At 40.1% G+C, this 22,695-nt stretch overlaps 1 protein-coding gene across 1 annotated transcript; it reads right to left on the bottom strand.

The window, feature by feature from the left end:
- Positions 1 to 2,546: 2,546 nt before the first annotated feature.
- LOC137100473 (lymphocyte antigen 75-like) lies at positions 2,547 to 7,566 on the bottom strand. The gene is made up of 5 exons (XM_067478313.1): positions 7,481 to 7,566; positions 6,512 to 6,895; positions 5,660 to 6,004; positions 4,627 to 4,718; positions 2,547 to 3,355 (listed from the first exon to the last, which is right to left on the bottom strand). The coding sequence occupies exons 1-5, from the start codon at positions 7,515 to 7,517 to the stop codon at positions 3,224 to 3,226; spliced, it is 990 nt and encodes a 329-aa protein (XP_067334414.1). The 5' UTR covers positions 7,518 to 7,566; the 3' UTR covers positions 2,547 to 3,223.
- Positions 7,567 to 22,695: the final 15,129 nt, after the last annotated feature.

The raw sequence follows: 22,695 nt of genomic DNA, 5'->3' as shown, positions 1-22,695 counted from the left end.
TTCCACCACCAAGTCTCCTTGTCCGCTTTCCTCTTTCCAGATGACACACCGAGTACCCTCCTACCTGTCTCCCTGATCAAATTAGCTGTAGTAGTCCAGTCATCTGGAAGCACCTCCAAACCACCCAGAGTCTGTCTCAGCTCCTCCCTGAAAACTAAACGACATTCTTCCTTTTTCAACTTCCACCACTTCGTCCTCTGCTCTGCCTTAGTCCTCCTTATCTTCCTCACCACCAGCCTCATTTTACACACCACCATCCTGTGTTGTCTGGCTACACTCTCCCCTACCAATGCTTTACAGTGACTGACCTCTTTCAGATTACAACGTCTACACAAGATGTAGTCTACCTGAGTGCTTCACCCTTCGCTCTTGTACGTCACCCTATGTTCCTGCCTCTTCTGAAAGAAAGTGTTTACTACAGCCATTTCCATCCTCTTTGCAAAGTCAACCACCATCTGACCTTCTGCGTTCCTGTCCTGAACACCAAACCTGCCCATAACAGTCTCATCACCTCTGTTCCCTTCACCTACATGCCCATTGAAATCTGCACCAATGACAACTCTCTCACCTCTGGGGATGCTCTGCATCACTTCATCTAACTCACTCCAGAATTTCTCCTTCTCTTCTAACTCACATCCTACCTGTGGGGCATAACCACTCACAACATTGAACATCACCCCTTCAACTTCCAGCTTCAGACTCATCAACCTGTCTGATACTCTTTTCACCTCTAAAACATTCCTCACAAAATCCTCTTTCAATATAAATCCTACTCCATTTCTCTTCCTATCTGACCCATGGTAAAACAACTTAAACCCTGCTCCTAAGCTTTTAGCCTTGCTGCCTTTCCACCTGGTCTCCTGGACACACAGTATGTCCACCTTCCTTCTCTGCATCATGTCGATCAACTCCCTAGCCTTCCCTGTCATAGTACCAACATTCAAAGTCCCTACTGTCAGTCCTACATTCTTAGCTTTCCTCTTCTCTCTCTGCCTACGAACACACCTTCCTCCTCTTCTTCTTCGTCTTCGACCAACAGTAGTCCAATTTCCACCGGTACCCTGTAGGTCAACAGCACCGGTGGCGGTCGTTGTTAACCCGGGCCCCGACCAATCCGGTATGGAAGTCTTTTTCACGATTCGCATGTTTGATTTGGCATGTGTTTTACATCGGATGCCCTTCCTGCCACAACCCTCTGCATTTATCCAGACTTGGGACTGGCACAAGAAGACACTGGCTTGTGCCCCCTTGCGGTTGCATTCCTTTTTAATAAAGCATATAGTTCGTTATAGTTATGCTGCCATAGGCTTAGACTGCTGGGGGACCCACCCCCGATGCACTGAGCTCCTTTCCTCCTCTTGACCATCTCTCCTCTCCTCTCACCCCACAATTGTCACCACTGTATGTCATTAACTCTGTGTGTTCTCTCCCGTAGTTGTCTCTGTCCTCCTCTGTCCCCCTCTCTCTGTCCCTTTCTGCAGGTGTCCCCCGGCTTTGAAGCTGTGTGTCTTCCAGCGTGCAGCTACTGGTCCTACCAATCTGCCCGATGTTTTGTTGTTGCTTTTTGTTGCTCTGTTCTTTTCTCTCCCCCCTTTCCACTCACCCCAACTGGTCGAGGCAGATGGCCGTCCACCCTGAGCCTGGTTCTGCTGGAGGTTTCTTCCGTTAAAGGGAGTTTTTCCTCTCCACTGTTGCCTATGGCTTGCTCCAGGGGGAATTGCTGGGTTCTCTTTATACATCTTTATAATCTTGACTTTATTCTGTAAAGTGCCCTAAGATGACTTTGTTGTGATTTGGCGCTATATGAATAAAGTTGAATTGAATTGAATTGAAGTGAGAAAAAAAACTGATTATGTTCAGGTGTCTGTGTTAGTGATGAACCAATAAAGTTTTCATTTCAGTCCACAGCAGGAAGCTGCTGTTTTCCATGGCAAACTCTAATAACCACTGTACATTATCTGCTTGCAGAGTGAAAATATTCTGTTTTTAAGATTTCATCTTTGTCAGTTTTTTCTTCTTTCCTGTTATTGAATTGTTATTTAACTTGTATTGTCATAGTTTTCCTCAGATTATCTTTAAACCTTGAAGCTGGTCTTCAATTCAGGTTTGCTTTGCTTTGGTTTGTTTTGCTTTGAATTAATTTCAAACACTTTTCTGAAGGATGTGTCATATATATTAAAAAAAAATCTAAAAGTAGAAATAAATTATTCTGTTTATATATGTGTTTCAAAATTATTCATTAAAAGTCCATAACTTTATTTTTTATCTTTGGCCTTTTTGTCCTATGGTTTAGTAATGTGAGGAAGGAGTGACCTGGGATCAGTGTTTCCTAAAGGTTCAGCAGCTTATCCCTGTCCCTCTGTGTCAGTCTTTGTTGTACACCATGTTTTTTACTATGTACTGGGTTAGAGAGATGCAGTGATTTTAATCTGCAGGACAACATTGACTGACACATATATTATAAATACTGAATTCAACTTTATTTATATAGCACCAATTCACAATAAAGTCATCTCAAGGCACTTTACAGAATGAGGTCTATAAATATATATAACAGTGGAGAAGAAAAACTCCCTTTAACTGTCAGAGATCTGGAAGTGACCAATAGATGGCAGCAGATCATCATGCAGACTAAGACACACAAGCTCATTTATATTTTTACGTTTCCTTTTATTTTTCTGATCTTCAATAAAAGACTTTTTTTTTCAAATAAAAATACCAGTCCTGCTTTAGAAATATTACATAGATCATCTGGACACAAGTTATCCAGTTCATTAGAAGACCACAATTTAAATGTGTATTTAAAAGCACAAAACTTAATAACAAATATAAAGTACACGAATTGTAAAAGTAAGTATTAGGTAAGTATCTCCCTGTGCTGGTTTGCCTCATATAAACTGTCTAGGTGAGAATGTGACTGTGAAGCAGTTTTTCCACTGTATTTCAATAATCAAATAGGAACAGCAGGAAAAATGCTGAAGAGCTGGAAAGCACACACAGAATGTTTTTTTATTATAGAGATACATAAAATCCAATGTCTCCTAAAAGAGCCTACCATGACTATCTTGACCTAGATTGCTGTGTCCTGCCAAGCAATGTCCATTATGTACAGTTTGTCACTTTCTTTTATACCTTTAATAATGCAGAATTGTAAACATGTTGCATCCCAACCCTTGTCCTGAAGGATCCTGTGGCGGAATAAGAAAAGTAAACCATTTGTAAATCAATCAAAGGTACCACTGTCCTTCGTGTCTTCCTTCATGTTTATCTTATGGAAGACTTTTCCATCAGGCTGCTCCACCCATCTCAGCTTGACTTCTCCAACCAGGCCTTGGCTCTTAAAGTTCTCCATAAGCTGAGAAACACACAGAAGATGGGACATCACTGGCAACTACTTCTGAAGACCAACTTCAAAGTTTTTTGACAGCAGTGTAGTAAACAGCTAATTGAGTTTATTCCAGAGGTTCACTGATTCAAAGCTCCTATTTATTGCATTAAACACCAGTGATCCCAGTAAATTATATCTAAATACTTTAGTTGCTGGATATTTTATCTTTTTACAACAGTAAATCTACAGGTTAATTAAAATACTTTTATATCAATAATTGATTTCTGTAAAGCTAAAGATATATACAGGTGATGTATCCCTGAACAGAATATAATGTCAGTGCATTAACAGTAGGTTTGGGATTGTTACTATGCTGGAATCAGTATTCAGGTTCCCATCAGTTTTGACAATATCACATCTGCCAAAAGTGCAGCCCCAAACCCTGACAGACCCTCCAGCATGTTTTACTGGGAGCTGCAAACAGTTATCCTCTCACCTCTGTACAACTGTTCTTCTCACATATTGCCAAATATTGTGTTGCCTCATCATACCTAGGTCTGTCTTCTTTATGCTATTCCTATATTGTGTGTCTCTTTTTAACTGGTCCTTGACAGCTACTAATTCCCAAGACATTTCCTAGTATGTGTTAGCGTACATGGCCAATAAAGGTGACTCTACCTTACTGTGTTATGTTCATGGACTGTTGAAAGATCTGGCCTCTTGTCAGTTTGATATGTACCGCCTGCTCTTCTGGGCTAAAGATGCTCCTGTATCTCCCTGCATTTTGTTTAAGCCTGGTTGTACCCAGTAAGTACAATATTAGTGGCCCTAGATTTTCCTAAATGACCACAAACATGCTGGTGTGCAAAACAAAATAGAAACAAAATGTAACAAGTAGTTGATTTGCTTATTGCTCTTACCAGCTTAGTTAAATATCATATCAGCAGAGTCACATAATTTTCTGTGCCGTCCAAGTCACTTTAGCAAAAAGTCCATTTGTCAGTTGCACCACAACTGGGAGGACCCTCTTGTCTTACTGGGCCAACTGTAGGTTCATGACCTGTGTATCTGTATCAGTTAACAAGTGTTTTGTCATCCATCTACAACTCCTTGTTAGGCTTCTCCATAACCCTCTCGATGAACAGGGTCCTCTTGTTGACATTTAGTTCTTTGTAAAGAGCAACCACAGCCTTTAGATTTCACAGTGTGACACTAGAAAGTTTCTGTAATACAGCCACTAGAGAACACTGCTCTAATTTGAGTTCCCAAAAATCTTTAGACATCAGGATCATCATTACCTGCTGTAGGATGTCTTCTTTCAGCTCCTCTATGTCCACAGAGGAGTCCTTTTTCTCCACCACCATCTTTACCACCTGCTTCCTCGTCTCAGCTGTTTGTTTTAAAGTGAGTAAATCTTTAATCTTTTCATGTTGCACAAATGAAAATGTGAAACATTAGAAGGGTCATAGCTTTAGGTAATGTGACTAACACCTGAATGTCCAAAAAACTGTGGCTTAAACCTATTTGTTTCCATCTCTTCTAAGCAACAAATACTCAGATCAAAAGAACATAAGCTAATTAGCTTGCTGCTTAATGTTGATTCACAGTCGTTACTTTCGGGGCCACTAGATATTTCTCGTTTAGCCTGAACCTTTGTTGGAAATGTGGATCACAGATTTTAACTGTAACAGACAGAAAATGCTGCTTTCAGAATTTTCTTTAAATAGTGCATAGTGCTCCAGGGTTGTGATTGACCTGTAATGGCTAAGACCTGGTAAATTTACCTGGGTGATATGGTTCTGAGATGGAGTAATAAATTAAATAAATCATATTGAGGTTTGAAGCAGTTATCTCTGAGATACAAGTGCTCTGCTTTAACCACAAGACCATCATGGTGCTTCAACAGAGACACTTTTTTTTTTTTTTTGTTCTTTCGGCTTATCCCGTGAGTTCAGGGTCGCCACAGCGGATCATTGTCTGCATGTTGATTTGGCACAGTTTTTAAGCCGGATGCCCTTCCTGACATAACCCTCCTCAATTTCTACTGGGCTTGGACCAGCACTGCACTGCTGGGGAGGGGAATGGGCTGTTAGGGGTTCATTGTCTTGCCCAGGGACAGTCTAAATATGTTACTGCGTCATATTCAGTCTTTTATAAATTATTGCCTCTGTACCTGTGTCTGGAACAAAATTATATTAGAAAGTAGAAAAGCTTCAAAAAAGCACCCGCTTTCGCTGTTCAGATGGGGGGTAATCGGGTAACCAATCACATAGTTATTGATGCATGTTGAACTGCTAAATAACAAGCTGTAATGTACAGATCAGAACTCACCTAGGAAACATGCAATGTCGTGTTTAGTATTACAGTCAAGGTTTTTCCATTTGCCAAAGTATGAAACCACACAGATGTTTGTTGCTGTAGCACTAGGTGCACCTCCAGAGTACCAGTTATTGACTGAGTATGAGCTCCCATCTGACCACTTCCACAAGTCTCTGTAGAGCCCAATCCATGTGGTTTGGTTGTGGATCATCAACTTCATCTGATCGTTCTCAGCCTGGTTCCTCACACTGGCCAGGTCAGTGTGGTGTTGCCTGCAGTATTTCTGAGCCTCAGTCCAGCTTTTAGGCTCATTCACAAAGATGAGGCTCAATGAATGGTTCAGTGTTCCTGCAGTGCCTGAAAATGTTTAAAGAGGATGCATTCAGTCATCCTGAACTTGATTACGATGAGATATACAAACAATTTCTGATTCCTAAAGAATATATCTTCTTAATTTTGCATCATTTCTCTTTAGTCTGCTGATTAATCTTTTTTTTTTTTAAATAACTCTAGGTAGATAGTTTGGGATGTTTGTTCTGTTGTTTTTATTTTCAGGCTTGTAATTACCGAGAATTTTACTGAGCACACAAATTAGTTTTGTTTCTAAGTGAGGGTGCTTCCAAGTGTAGCCAATGGAAACCATATTCAAGGCACTGGTTGGGATGAATTGTCATTACGACCAACTAAGCTTTACTGAGCACATCTCCTCCATCCCTTAACAGTAGATGGAATGAGCTAAAAATTTTGCACACTCAGCAGCCTCACTGTCAAAGTTCAAAATTTTCCAACACATTCCTATGAAGTTAAACTAGCAAATGCCTATATGTTGCTCACTGCATTATTTGTGGATAACCAGAGACTTACCATTGTAGCAGATGAAGGGCAATGTGTTACTGCAGTCTGCATCTTCCCATTTACCACTTGTTCTGATTAACACACAGACTTTGTTGTAAATCTGATTTAGAAAGGGAGCACCAGCAGTCCACATCCTGAAATCAGCCTCTCCTCCAACATAGTAATTCTTGTTTTCCAGGGACCATCTCCAAGTTTCACTTTCAGAATGGAGTCCAATCCAGCTATAGTAATCACTGCCTATAAACTGATTGAGCTCAGCCAGTTGTTGGTCATTCTGCACAGTGGCCAGGTCAGTGTACTTGGACCTGCAGTAGCTCTGAGCTTCAGTCCAGGTTTTCCCATCAGATAAAAGATAGTATAAATGAAGAAAACAGGAAGGTATAAAGCACAGTCCTGAGGAAATGACAATGAGAATTATTTTAATGCACCCAGTAATATGTAGTATGTGTAGTGTTTGTTTTTGGACAAAATGTGCTTCTCCGTGACGGAAATAATGGCACAATAATAAAGTTTGATTTGATGATCATGCATTTAATCTATGCCAGATCTCATTTAGGTTGTATGTAGCCAATTGTGCACCCCTCCAGAAATGTAACTAAAACGAGTGGACACACTTCAGCTCGGTCTTTCAACATCAGTCGGTCCAGTGGACTGTCTCATCCATCATCTTTAGTGCCTTGCAGTCATTTTTTTAAAGGACCTGCTGTTCAACATCTGTTATCTCCAGCTCAACATTGTCCACTTACTTTCAGTTACTATTGTTTGTAGAACACACACACCAAAAAACTCCATACGCAGAAACCCCATAGCTAACTGCAGGTTTTGCAGTGTGACTGCAGGGTGACACAAACACACACACACACACTTGTGTAGGCAGCTCTGACAGGCTGAAGTGTGTCGTTTGCATAGGTTGAATGCAGGACCACAAATAAAACTTAAGTCCTGAGAATGTTTAATGTAAGACAGACTCACACTGACCTGATAAGACCATCATTATCACCACGGTCCCATTCATGATGAACTGTTCACAGATCACGGTTTAGTTCTGATTTGTCTCCCACACTACAAACATCAGGAAAGAAGAGTGATGACAAACATTTTTTAATAATCCATAAACACAAAATGCACAACATGTAGTTTCCATCCATCCATGATCTTACAGTAAGTGCCATTGTATTTTTAATGCACTGCATTTTCACTTTGGCTTATGTTTCCACCAACATGCATCATGTTTCGAAGTAGCTGTACTTTGTGTTGGAAGAACTAGATTTGTTGCTGTCATCTTCTTACGACTTCTTGATTATGATGTTGTTACAAAATAGAACATTGTTTTCAGACACTAAACCCTGTTTATCACTGTTCATTAAGATCAGTTAAAAACCTGACACCACTAGCTAAACATTAGTCTCTGTACTCTACAGCGGTGTGGCCTTTTCTGGGTATTTGCCAGTGGTATACCTTCACTAATGAAACCACTTTTCTTCATCTATCCTTCACAGTCCCAAAATTTCTTCTATCTGTGCCTGGCAGTGACGGCTGCAGACATTTGAAATAACCCGCAGAGGGAAAAAATCACCATGTCTCTCTGCTCTTTGTAAATTTGAGGCACATCTCTCTCTTTGTCTGACTGTCTCTTCACTCTGGGTTTAGCTCTCTAACCCTCTGGTCCTATCTGAAATCTGATTTTGCTGTTTTTGTTGCAGTAGCTAATACACACAACATAAAATGTAAGACATGCAAATATACACGAGACAATGTGGTACATGGGAAAAGGCACTCTGAGAATAAAGGCTAATAATAATAGACTATTCAAAATAGAATAAAGAATAATACACAAGTCAGGCAAACACCCATAGCCACAACCTCCCAAAACACAGACCAGTGGGGACAGTTTCCAGACCAGTGATGTTGTGGAGTCTCCAGGCTCCGACTGTGCAGAAAAGTGACAGTCTGGTGTGCGATGCTGGTGGACTCAAACACTGCCCACCCCAATCAACTCTGTTGCTATTTCTGAGGTTTCTTCCTAGAAAAAAGTTTGTTCCTTAGACGATTCGAGGCTCAAACAACAGAGGTTGTTGTGGAGCAGATTGAACTCAGTCATTTTTATTTAAATGCCACCGAACAACAGAAATATTCTCACCTTAGTACGGTTAATACCACAGTTTACCTTTGACATCAAGTGATGTTAATTTAATTAGATTTGACTTTCTAATGCTTCTTCTTCTTTTCCTTTCGGCTGCTCCCTTTCAGGGGTCGCCACAGCGAATCATGTGCCTCCATCTAACTCTATCCTCTGCATCCTCTTCACTCACACCAACTAACTTCATGTCCTCCCTCACTACATCCATAAATCTCCTCTTTGGTCTTCCTCTAGACCTCCTGCCTGGCAGATCCAACCTCAGCATCCTTCTACCGATATATTCACAGTTTCTCCTCTGAACATGTCCAAACCACCTCAATCTGGCCTCTCTGACTTTATCTCCAAAACATCTAACATGAGCTGTCCCTCTGATACTCATTCCTGATCCTGTCCATCCTCGTCACTCCCAAAGAGAACCTCAACATCTTAAGCTCTGCTACCTCCAGCTCTGCCTCCTGTCTTTTCTTCAGTGCAACAGTCTCTAAGCCGAACAACATTGCTGGTCTCACCACCGTCTTGAACACCTTTCCTTTCATTCTCGCTGATACTCTTTTATCACACAACACACCTGACACTTTTCTCCACCCGTTCCAACCTGCCTGCACTCGCCTCTTCACCTCTTTTCCACACTCACCGTTGCTCTGAACCGTTGACACTAAGTACTTAAAGTCCTGCACCTTCTTCACCTCTGCTCCCTGTAACCTCACCATTCCACCTGGGTCCCTCTCATTGACACACATGTATTCTGTCTTGCTGCGGCTTAGCTTCATTCCTCTGTTTTCCAGAGCAGACCTCCACCTCTCTAGATTTTCCTCCACCTGCTCCCTGCTCTCACTACAAATAACAATGTCATCTGCAAACATCATAGTCCAGGGAGATTCTTGTCTAACCTCATCTGTCAGTCTGTCCATCACCAGAGCAAACAAGAAGGGGCTCAAAGCCGATCCTTGATGCAGACCCACCTCCACCTTGAACTCCTTTGTCACACCTACAGCACACCTCACCACTGTCTTAAAGCTCTCATACATGTCCTGCACCACTCTAACATACTTCTCTGCCACTCCAGACGTCCTCATACAATACCACAGCTCCTCTCTCGGCACCCTGTCATACGCTTCTTCTAAATCTACGAAGACACAATTCAACTCCCTATGACCCTCTCTGTACTTCTCCATCAGTGTCCTCAAAGCAAATACTGCATCTGTTGTACTCTTTCTAGGCATGAAACCATATTGCTGCTCACAAATGTTCACCTCTGCCCTTAGCCGAGCTTCCACTACTCTTTCCCACAACTTCATTGTGTGACTCATCAGCTTTATTCCTCTGTAGTTGCCACAGCTCTGCACATCTCCCTTGTTCTTAAAAATTGGTACCAGTACACTTTTCCTCCAGTCCTCTGGCATCCTCTCACTCTCCAAGATCTTGTTAAACAAACTAGTCAAAAACTCTACTGCCACCTCTCCTAGACACTTCCATACCTCCACAGGTATGTCATCAGGACCAACTGCCTTTCTGCTCTTCATCCTCTTCAATGTCCTCCTCACTTCACTTTTACTAATCTTTGCTACTTCCTGCTCCACACCAGTCACTTCTTCTACTCTTCGTTCCCTTTCATTTTCCTCATTCATCAACTCTTCAAAGTACTCCTTCCATCTTCCCATCACACTCCTGGCACCTGTCAATACATTCCATCCTTATCTTTAATCACCCTAACCTGCTGCACATCCTTTCCATCTCTATCTCTTTGTCTGGCCAACCTGTACAAATCCACCTCTCCCTCTTTAGTGTCCAACCTAGCATACAAGTCCTCATATGCTCTTTGTTTGGCCTTTGCCACCTCTATCTTCACCTTACGCTGTATCTCCCTGTACTCCTGTCTACTCTCTTCAGTCCTCTCAGTGTCCCACTTCTTCTTAGCTAACCTCTTTCTCTGTATACACTCCTGAACTTCCTCGTTCCACCACCAAGTCTCCTTGTCCGCTTTCCTCTTTCCAGATGACACACCGAGTACCCTCCTACCTGTCTCCCTGATCAAATTAGCTGTAGTAGTCCAGTCATCTGGAAGCACCTCCAAACCACCCAGAGTCTGTCTCAGCTCCTCCCTGAAAACTAAACGACATTCTTCCTTTTTCAACTTCCACCACTTCGTCCTCTGCTCTGCCTTAGTCCTCCTTATCTTCCTCACCACCAGCCTCATTTTACACACCACCATCCTGTGTTGTCTGGCTACACTCTCCCCTACCAATGCTTTACAGTGACTGACCTCTTTCAGATTACAACGTCTACACAAGATGTAGTCTACCTGAGTGCTTCTCCCTTCGCTCTTGTACGTCACCCTATGTTCCTGCCTCTTCTGAAAGAAAGTGTTTACTACAGCCATTTCCATCCTCTTTGCAAAGTCAACCACCATCTGACCTTCTGCGTTCCTGTCCTGAACACCAAACCTGCCCATAACAGTCTCATCACCTCTGTTCCCTTCACCTACATGCCCATTGAAATCTGCACCAATGACAACTCTCTCACCTCTGGGGATGCTCTGCATCACTTCATCTAACTCACTCCAGAATTTCTCCTTCTCTTCTAACTCACATCCTACCTGTGGGGCATAACCACTCACAACATTGAACATCACCCCTTCAACTTCCAGCTTCAGACTCATCAACCTGTCTGATACTCTTTTCACCTCTAAAACATTCCTCACAAAATCCTCTTTCAATATAAATCCTACTCCATTTCTCTTCCTATCTGACCCATGGTAAAACAACTTGAACCCTGCTCCTAAGCTTCTAGCCTTGCTACCTTTCCACCTGGTCTCCTGGACACACAGTATGTCCACCTTCCTTCTCTGCATCATGTCGATCAACTCCCTAGCCTTCCCTGTCATAGTACCAACATTCAAAGTCCCTACTGTCAGTCCTACATTCTTAGCTTTCCTCTTCTCTCTCTGCCTACGAACACTCCTTCCTCCTCTTCTTCTTCGTCTTCGACCAACAGTAGTCCAATTTCCACCGGTACCCTGTAGGTCAACAGCACCGGTGGCGGTCGTTGTTAACCCGGGCCCCGACCGATCCGGTATGGAAGTCTTTGTCACGATTCGCATGTTTGATTTGGCATGTGTTTTACGTCGGATGCCCTTCCTGCCACAACCCTCTGCATTTATCCAGACTTGGGACTGGCACAAGAAGACACTGGCTTGTGCCCCCTTGCGGTTGCATTATTTGACTTTCTAATGCTATATATAATAATAGTTGTTTTATGCTGATAGGAAGCACGGTGAATTGTCAACATGTATGAAAAGTCCAAAACTGTGTAAATAAAAGCTGACTAATAAAATACTCTGAACCTCTTATTCTAAACATGAGATATGTCAGATATTACTATTTTAAAAAGCTCAAACTTTAAAGATGCTCCTTACCTTTTTCTGTCTTCACCAGGTGATGGGCACCTCTGATTCTCAGTGCAGTAACAGTCTGTGTATTTAGATCTGCACATTTTAATTTATTTGCATGGTTCATGTGTTTTGGCAAATGGAAACTTATAGCTATTTTATCATAACAGACAAATACTGATAACTAAATGAAGATGAAATTGTCTACTTTGGCATCGTTGTTTGTGAGCATTGGTGCTTGAAAGTCAGAAATTCTTACACATTAGATTTTCACAGTGAAGTGGTGGAAACAGTTAATTGTACATGGCATAATTTCTTGGAGAGTCACTGATCCCTGGTAGTATGACTTCCTGTTCCTTCTGCTGCTGGTTGTCTTCAATAGTAACTGATACTCTTTACCCCTCTCACCTTTACTATGTCTCTCAGTCTGGTTCAGGGACTTCTTCACAATGAGGAGACGTGTTATATTTAACATATACACTGTGTGCAGCTGTGACTTGGGAGTTCGAGTGGTCTTCAGCCAATGCTACTACCAGCAGTTCGACCCCTAGCTCCTCTTGTGCATATGTAGAAGTCCTTCAGCAAGACACTTCAAGTTGTTCCGAGTAATATCATTACAGTTATTTAACCATAAAACTCATGAGAAAACATTCAAGAAGTACAGTACAGATTTCTGGGTTATGAGAATTTGAAGAAACTTTTCTACTATTATATGTTTTTTTTTACAGTGGAGTCAAGCACACACCAACACACACACACACACACACACACACACACACACACACACACACTCTCGTAACACATTCAAATCAGGCCTGACATTTTCTTGCTGAAATATCCACTGAGTTCCTCAGAAGAACATGTAGCCTTGAAGGCAGCTATGTCTCTCTAACAGAGAACAAAGACTTGCCACTGAGAACCTAGGGATTGTTTTTCCTGAAAACAATCTAAAATGTGGACACACAACACACTTTAACAGAACACAGGTAAAAATAAGGTCATGTTGCGTGGATAAGAAGAAAATTATACATTTGCACAAGAGCTGTAGTTGTACATTTTTTTTTCAGCAAAATTGAAGGTGTCCCAGCAAGGCAAATTGTGACCAGCAAATAAGTCACAAATACGTGCAAAACACAAAGACATGCAAAAGAGCCGAGTGCAATGCAAATCAATAAAACAAAGACGACCTTAATCTGGGTATCTGATTCTATGTAGGAAATATGAAGGACATTGTTCATGTTTGCATCCAGGGGCCATAGTTTGTTTATCTCATTTACATTTCGTCATTTGTCAGATGCTTTTATTAAAAGCAACTTAAAAGTGATGGAAGATGCAGCAAAAATCTAAGTAAAGTGCTATGGGAAGGGTTTCCGTTTCCGTTAAGATGCAAGTGCAAGAAAGAAGAGATGTTTTTTTTTTATAAATAAGCACATAGGAAATTACGAGTTAAGAGTTTTCATCAGTATTTTTTAATATTGGGAGTGAGGCTTCTGAGTCTGTAGAGTTTGATAGCTCATTCCACTATCTGGGATCACTGAGCTGAAGAGGGGGATGGGACCACCAGATGCCATTCATTGGCAGAGCACAGTGAGCAGGAAGGACCACCCTGTAGACAAGACTTAGAGCTTTGAATCTGATGATACAGTGATGTGACATGTCCTTTTTGGCTGATTGAAAATGGGACGTGTGCTGCTGCATTTTGGATTATCAGGAGGGGTTTGATTGTGCTCCTGGTAGTTGAGATGAGATAGGACCATGTAGGATCTGATGTTTCTGATGTTGTAGAGAGTAAATCTGCTGCCAAAGAGACAGAGGAGATGTGGTCAGTAAAGCTCAGTTGATAATCGATGATGATCCCCTAATTTCGGGCAAACTTAGCGGACTGAAAGTAGAAAGGACAGAAAGTATTGTCAATTTGATAGCAAAAGCCATGTGAGTGGATGATAGAACTCAGGGATGTAGTATAGATGGAAAAAAGATGAAGAACTGGGCCCTGCTCCACACAAGAAGGCGCAGAGTTAGAAACTTGCCCTTGCCAGGATACCTTAAAGGTTCATCTACTGACGATCCAGAGATACCCAAGTCAGAGAGTTCAGACGAGAGCATCTGGCTGTTCATCATGTCGAAAGCTGCAGATAGATTAAGTAGGATTAAGACAGAAGACCGAGCTGCAGCTTTTGCAGCCTGCAGGGTCTGCACAACCAGCAGGACTGTTTTCTGTGGAGTGACCACTCTTAAAGCAAGACTGGTTGATATCAAGGAGGTGTTCTAAGAATTCAAATCTGAGAGTTGATCAAGGGTCTTAGCAATAAATGGAAGAGGAGAGACAGGTGTGTAATTCTTAACAAGGGAGGGGTTAAGAGAAGGTTACTTAAGGGTTGGGGTGTTAGTGTGGATGCAGTTGCTTGAAGGAGAGTAAAGGGGATAGGATGCACAGAACAGGTGCTAGGATGGTTAGAGAGCATCTAGAAGACAGGGGTTGGGACAATCGAGACAGGTTGAAAGCGTAATGGAGAAGCTGTCAGTGGCTGTGTCTGTATCAAGTATGAAGAGGACCTGATCTGGGGGCAGGGCTTCAGAAACCAGGGAAGAAAACTGTTCAGGATTCAGAGACCTGTAGTTGCAGTGGAAAGGTTAGTGGGGTAGGAGTATGTGAAGGTCTAGGGAAAAGGACAAGGAGCTGAATGAAGAAGTGATCTGATAAAATGCAGAGGAGTGACTTAGATGTTTGGTGATGTCATCACCAAACATCTAACATCAGATGTCATTGGTGCAGTCCTCGGTGAGAATGAAGTCCAGGTGGATGCAGGCTTTAGGGTGGTTGGGGGAGTGGAGACCAGTTTAAGGTCAAACATGATTGGAAGTGCGCGGAAGTCAGCAGCCTGAGGTTTGGTCAGGTGGAGGTTCAGGTCTCCCAAGATTATGAGGAGTGTAGTATTTAGTGAAGTGGGACAACAGCATGTCGAGCACATTACAAAAGTTACTCAGCTGGCCCAGTGGTTAATAAATCCTAATCACATGAACCGTAAATGGTGCAATGACCCTGATGGCAACGTGAGAATGTCGAGAGGTGCTTTACGGGAAGACTTTCAGGTCTCAGCAATGAGAAGACAAGCCCTAGTATTTCCCTATCAGTATTTAACAATATTTCTTTCCAACAACTTTCTCATGTAGGACCAGCAATTTTATTTTTTGTCTTCTAGTAAATTTACAAAAATAAGCCATTTATCCAGTTAAAACATCATGCAAATCCCAGGACTTTCAGGTGAGCTCATTTCCAAACCAATAAAGTACCAAACTAATTCCTAACGATTCCTAAAGAGCAGTGGGTTTACTAGTCTACTTTGTTTATGTCCCCGGCCGATATACAGTATTCTGCTGAATCTAGCATTTTCCTGTCTCCAACTTGGGTTGCAGGACTTGTGTCAGTGGGTGAGATCAGGCCTGTCAACTAAGATTTGCACATTTTGTTGTTGCTCATAACAAGAGTTCACAGCATTAGCTAGCAAACATTAGCACATTTTTCTTTAAAGCAAACTTTTGTATTTTACAATCTCAATCATTAGGCTCAGTCATCAGTACATTCTGAAAGATGTATTCATTCAGCTCTTCCATGTCCAGAGAGAAGTCCATTGTCCTCAGCACCACTGAGGACAACCATCTGAACCATCTGCTTCCTCACTGCAGGTTCTTTTTAATTTTAAACATAGTGAATTCTTATATTTTTCATTTAGAAAAACTGTAATCACAGACATGTTTATATTTAATATTTTGAACTTGAAATTATTTCTATTAAATCAACAGTGTACAAAGCAGCAGGTAACCATAAATTAGTACTTTAAAATGTAGAATAGTAAATTATATCTAAAAAAGAATGATAATTAGATAACTGTATTATAAACACATGAGAGCACCCACAAGCTACCATATTGACATCAGTTATTTAACAGATCATGTCGTCTGTTCTCCTTTTGATCTTTCCAGTATCTTAATATCATTTATCATTTTGTGCAGCTTCTATAGGAGCTTGTTATGTAAAGAACAAAAATAACTCACCCACAAAACATGTAAATGTGTGTTGGGAGATAAAGGCAATGTTTGTCCATTTGCCTAAATTTGAAGCCAAACAAGCGTCTGTAAAAGTAGCAGATGAGAAAGTTATAAGAAATATCAATAATTCAAAATGCCTACAGGGATTTGGGAAAATGTTCGGTTCCACACAGGACAGAGTTTGTGGGGCTGTTATAAGCTTGAGGAAACACAACTAAATGAATTACATTTTTTAAAAACAGATGTTTCTAATCAAAGTCAGATCACAGAATATATTGCCTTCTTTAAAAACATCACCTCTAAATAACCTGTGACTCAATTTTATTATTATTTGTATATAAGCAATAATGGTGAACATACAATTTGCATTTGTAAGTGAACTGTGTATGTATTTCTTTATTTGGTAAGAATATAAGACTAACTCTAGCTAAATGAGAACTAGATCTGATGTTTAAAATAAGAGTTACACCTTCCTAATACAAGTGTGACATAATAAAGTTTTTATGCCAGATGCCCTTCCTGCCACAACCATCCTATTTTTATCCGGGCTACAGTTGCACAGAAGCACAGTTGGGTCAGGTGAGCACTTTGCATGGTGTGTGTTAGTGTGAATGAGAAGCAGCATTATAAAGCTCGTTTAAAAAAAGCGCTATAAGCGGCCATTTATCAAGAATAAGTGATTACCCTGAAAAAAAGGTGGAAATCTGGAACCAAAACCAGCGATCAGTGAACTACAGAAACAAAACATCAACGGTTAGGCCATCACGTTGTGATTAGGAAGGCCACCATATTGCATCCCACCCCAGCAGGTGTGGTCCTTGATGGTTTAAATAGACGCTTATATAGTGTTTTTGTCAAACAACCTTTACAATGTTGCTTATAATTCACAATCACAGACACGGTGGCTGCCACGCAAGGTGCTCACCTGACCCAACAGGCAACTTGTTGGCAACTTGTATCAACATCTTTGCTCTTGGATCCACTGTTATAGTTATAGTTATAGTTAGTGTTATACAACCGCAATCCCAAAAAAGTTGGGACAATGTGTAAAAAAATGTGTAAAAATAGATAATATTAGATAGATAATATTAAAGGAATCAGAGAATTAGGAGGAATCTCTGAGACATTCAATACTAGACCAACAATTTTGTATCAACCTCACTTTTTGGCAGACTAAAGAAAAATCACACTCTTAGGTCAGCAGATCACTCACGTTTAGTCATCCCTAAGGTAAAGAGGAAGTTTGGAGGTGGCTGCACTTTTTCAGTACCCGCCCCAAAACTTTTTGTTTTTAAAACCTCTCTTAAAACACATCATTTCTCTTTGGTGTATAACCAAAAGTGTTTTTATATATTTTTTATCTTTGTTTTGTATTCATTTTTGTCTGTTCCTTAAAAATATTTTTGATCAATAATTCTTTCATGTATTTTATTTCTCCTTATGTTTGTGTACATAACTTTGGCCAACTGTGTTGTATTTAAGGTGCTTTATAAATAAAGTTAGATTGGATTGGATTTAGCAGATGCCTTTTTCTGTAGACACTTACAAATAAGTAGCACACACTACTGTAACATTCCAAAACACAAGGGGATGCAAGAGCCAATATGATAAGACAATAAGACATGCAGAACAGGATTTCTTAACAAGATAATATAGAAAATGAAAAATGAAACCCAACCTAAAACGCTCACTGCCAAAGGCAGGAGGAATAACTATAATCTAGAAAGTGAAAACTTCCACCACAGAAAGTAGGAACTAACAACCGATTTCAGAAAACAAACTAACCAAATGCCGAGACTATGCACTCCGATAACTAACAAAACAAACTTTCTAGACTGACTGAGACAGTTCAAGCTGGTGGTTGGGGAAAAAATAAACAAGGATAGGGGACAACAGGATACATGGGCAGCCACACTAGCAACAAACAATGGAAAGGAGAATCCTTATAAATCAAAATACAGATGGGTGATGTGAATCAGGTATGTTGACCAGTGCCAGCTGAGGAACGGAAAGCCAAGAGGGACTAGAGACAGACTGGGGTGGAACTGAGTGGTGGGAAGCCTCAGCTGGCGGGGAGGAGAACTGCGGGGACACATACAGACAGAACATGAAAAAACAAAAGGCACAGGAACAAGTAAAATCTAACCAAAGAGACAAAAAACCTAATTTCACATACCGATTCTTGTCCAGGGACAGATGGAATGGTAGCCAGGCCTATAAGAAGATATTTAAGCCCATAAAGGGATTCAGTCCAATCTTTTAGACAGATGACCAACATCCTTGGATGAGCAGAATGATTGTGAAAGGGAACCTCTATTATTACAACTTGGATAAAACTAAACACATTTGTAGTGCAACATAATTAAACATGGTTTATTGTTTTTTGTCTTTTCCACTTATCCCGTAAGTTCAGGGTCACCACAGCAGATATAGCTGCCCCAAACATGGTAAAATATAAAATATAAATATATACTTAAATCAGCAGTATTGCTTTTTCATGGTATGAAAAATGTGTCTAATGTGTAAACCCAATTGTGAGAAACAAAGCGAGTGAAAATATTAGCAAACAAAAATATGGAACCATAGAAATGTCATGTTACCCATTTCTACTTCAGGAGTTTATACTATCTATATTTACATGTAAATTTAAACAGGATTTTTTAGATTAGAGTTCTTTTGTCACTTACAGTCATTGCAGTAACTGCAGGTCGCTCTGACAACACACACAAAAGTCTTTATGACTTAATAAAAGAATCAATAAAAACTGATGCATTTTTTTCTATAATGAAAATTATGCATGTTCCAAACAGTTTAACCCCACTGTAACTGTGCCTCTACATTAGCATATAATCAGGCTTATTTAACCAAATTCCTCTTGACTCTAATACCCAGGTTTTATGTTTGGCTTTGGCCTTTTAAAGTGAACTCTGTAATTCTTTATTTAATACATAAACTCCTAAAAGGCACATCAAGGAAATATCTACATTTGTTTGTGCATTTAAATATTAATATAAGTATTTGCATAATATCCCTAAACTGGAAAATACACAATGTGAAACATGACTCATGCAGGCGCTGATAGTGGGAGTGGAAACAAGACCTCAGAACTTTACATTTGTATTTGTTGTCACATGTTATCACTATATGTGTCAAGCTATTACATCTTTAATAAGTTGCCACTAAACACAGAAAATAAAAACTTAGTACATCATGAACAACTAGTTATGTGATCCATTAAAAGGTCAGGTCTTCAAGGGACAGGTCTCTTTATCTTCTGAAAGATTTTTCCATCAGGACCTTCCACCCAACTCAGTCTGACATCTTCTTCTAATCCCTGGTCCTTCAGTGTTTGACTAAACTGTAAAATACAAATGGAGGTGGGGATGGTTACTGGTACTACAGATACTGCTGAAGATGTTGGTCTATGTTCTGTAGCAGTTCAGACTGCAAATATATTTAAATATAACTTATAGCACCAGTCCACTGTACTAGAGTCCTGTCTATTATCTGATTATAAACACCACCTGGGTCTGTGCTTCATGTTCCTGTGTGTCACAGGAGAAGGATGTTTTACATGTGTCCACATGTCTCATGATCTGTCTACATCCTGATTTAAATATTTTATTAATATTTAAGTAGCAATTCCTTATTCAAATATTGTGAGGGAACAAACAATTACAGTTTATATCATCTCTGTTATCTGAATGTAGCAACACACAACAAACTTTATTTAGTGACACTGGGCTCACTGACATCTGTGAACAGAGAGACCACAGTTCAAAGCTCTAATTTGTTTTGTTTTTACAATAGTCACAGAGAATCTTACATCAGTGGATCAGAGCAGTTAAATAAGCTTCTTTTTGTTATTAACATGAAAGTGAAAGTTTAGTAACATCATTTCTTGAACATATTTGTTTTACCGACATGTAAACTTCAGCTCAGTGCAGGGTGTTTCCCATGGTACAGGCCGATATGTATTTATTTGTATCAACTTTATTTGCACTTAATTATTTTACACTTAATGAAAGTTTATGCATTTGTTTTTACAGCAGCAGTCAGCGCAGTCGTGTCTTTATTGTAGATAAAATAAATATTAAAATACATATTTAAAAAGTCATGATACTAATTTACGATTTTAATTTTAAAATTATTATTCAATTACTAAATATTTAAAATTATAGAAATCAGTTACCACCACACTGATTTAGTTTTTTCTTTATCTGAAGTTCACAGCTGACAGAGGGAGGGGGGTGGGGGCTGCTAATAGCTTTATCTGAAATTGCTTAGTTCTTAAGTTATGTGACAAATTAGACTAAACGGTTAACATGATGTATAGGCAGTTATCACCATGGCTAACACGTAGATGCAGTCACTGTAGACTGAGCTGACAATACGGTCTCACATTTATGCTTGTTTCACAGGTGTTTCAATTAACTATTTTTTTGGCTTTTGACTCCCTGATTTGTATTTGCTCCATTGTGTGTGTGTGTGTGTCTGTGAGTTTGTCTGTGAGTATGTGTGTGTGTGTGTTTGGGTAGGAGCTGCCCTGCCCTCTGTTAGAGAAACAGTCATTGGAGAAACTGCACATTCAGCACCTCAACTATTCAATCTATTCCTCTTACTCAGTGCACTCTTTGATAAAATGCTGGGAATTGGTCTATTTTCCTGTTCAGTCCCTCAAACTGTGGAGCTCTGCACAGGTGAGGCAACAGGTCATCATAACAGAAGCAGTGTTAGTAAACTAATAAAGCAGAAATATGATTTGTCTTGCTAAGTCCAGCTCCTACTGAACACTGAAAACTGATACTGTGTTTTTCTCTTATTTAACACAGTTACCATATGTTTGTTGTGCTTTTTATACAACAGGAAATAACTGGGGTGCAGTTTTCGGTTTCTGATCCAGTTGGAATTAGATTGTAGTTGGTGAACTGGTTGATCAGTGACTAATATACAGACATCAGGATTTATTCACTGACAGTCATCGTTGAGCTCTTTATATGTACAGAGAATTCAAACTCTGCAGTCGTTTTCTACTTCCTCTTATGTTTTGGTAGCGTTGGTAAATTATACACAAACTACTGTTCTGCCAAAACCAACATGAACCGGTCATGTAACACTATTCTGAACCCTGTTACCTTCTGTAAGACCTCTTCTTTCAGCTCCTCCATGTCCACAGAGGAGTCACTTTTCTCCAGCACCACCTGCACCACCTGCTTCCTCGCTGCAGGTTCTGTTTTATTACAAACTAAGTTAGTTATTCTCTAAACTCTTCATGAAGCACAAATAAAAGTGTAAACAGCATGAATTATTGCTGTAGTTTCTTAACCTGTAATTTTCCAGTCACAACTCAACTCACCCACAAAACATGTAAACTTGTTTTGGAAGCTGCAGCCAGTGTTTGTCCATCTGCCTAAATTTGAAGCCACACAAGCGTCTGTAAAAGTACCGGTTGGTGCTGCAGGACCCCAGTTACTGACTGAAACTGGGCTCCCATCAGACCACTTCCAGGAGTCTCTGTAGAGGCCGATCCATGTGTTTGTGAACACAGTCATCTTCCTCATCTGTTCGTTCTCAGTTGGATTCCTCACACTGGCTAGGTCAGTGTAGGTCTGTCTGCAGTACCTTTGAGCATTCACCCAGGTCATAGGCTTACTCACAAAGATGAAGCTTGATGACGTGCTCTTTGCTGCTGGTGTGAGTGAAAATATTTATTAGTTTTGGAATCAGTCAGAGAACATAAATATCTGAACAATAGTGTTTTGGTGTACTAGATCTGCCTGATTACCCTAAAAGAAGAAAAGTGGGAGATTCAGACCATTAAACCTGTGTTCAGTCTACTCCTGCTCTCTGTGTTCATAAATACTGATTTTACATGATAGATTTTCTGATTGGTATAATTGTCTGAAATGTGAGGCGGTTTATAAATACATGCTGCAAATTGGCCCTTATTGAGTTTCTGTGCACCAAATAATTTTTCATCTCAACATCCACAAAGTAAAATAGATTTGTATTTATGCTAAAAATTGGCAATTAAATTAAATACAAACTTTTATTATACAATATAATATTACAAGTAGAAAATACAGGAATACAGGAAATCTGTATTAAAAGCATATAATTGTAACCTCTTCTTGCATTTAACATGTCTTAAACTCCTTTGGGCTGAAAATAAGAGAAAACCAACAAAACTAAAAAAAAATTAAAATTTGTTTTACTCTTACTCTCCAAGTAGTGGTGGGGATCACGGTCATTTGGTAAGGGTGTTTCTCAATGGCATCACCCAAATTCCCTTTTTTTATACTGGAGAGTATTATAAGAAGAGGTGGGGCTAATGTTTTGGCCCCAATCATTCATTGTTAATTGGGTGGCCAAAACACTATTGAATATCACTTCTGTATGTACGGTGCAGTTATTTGGAAATCGTTGTGGTATAGAGGGCATTCTTAACAGAACTGATCTTCCTTTACTATACTCCACCAAAATCTAGGGATGCCAGGGGACTAAAATGAAAGATCATGTTCTGTATTGCAACATGCTTTTGCAGTTTGGGACCCCTTGTCTTGAAGGTGTCATGGAGTTCTCTTTTGTCTCCTTTGAAATTTGTCGACAGGTCAG

The sequence above is a fragment of the Channa argus genome, chromosome 15 (genome assembly GCF_033026475.1).
Source record: "Channa argus isolate prfri chromosome 15, Channa argus male v1.0, whole genome shotgun sequence".
Lineage (NCBI taxonomy): Eukaryota > Metazoa > Chordata > Actinopteri > Anabantiformes > Channidae > Channa > Channa argus.
Note: the sequence above shows the minus strand (reverse complement) of the source record. Positions and strands in the feature narration are given on the sequence as shown.

Coding starts and splice junctions, on each gene's coding strand:
- LOC137100473 (XM_067478313.1), bottom strand. CDS start 7,517: ATGAATGGGACCGTGGTGATAATGATGGTCTTATCAG. Junction 4,719..5,659: donor CGACATTGCATGTTTCCTAG/GTGAGTTCTGAT, acceptor TAAAACAAACAG/CTGAGACGAGGAAGCAGGTG. Junction 3,356..4,626: donor AAGAAGACATCCTACAGCAG/GTAATGATGATC, acceptor TGTGTTTCTCAG/CTTATGGAGAACTTTAAGAG.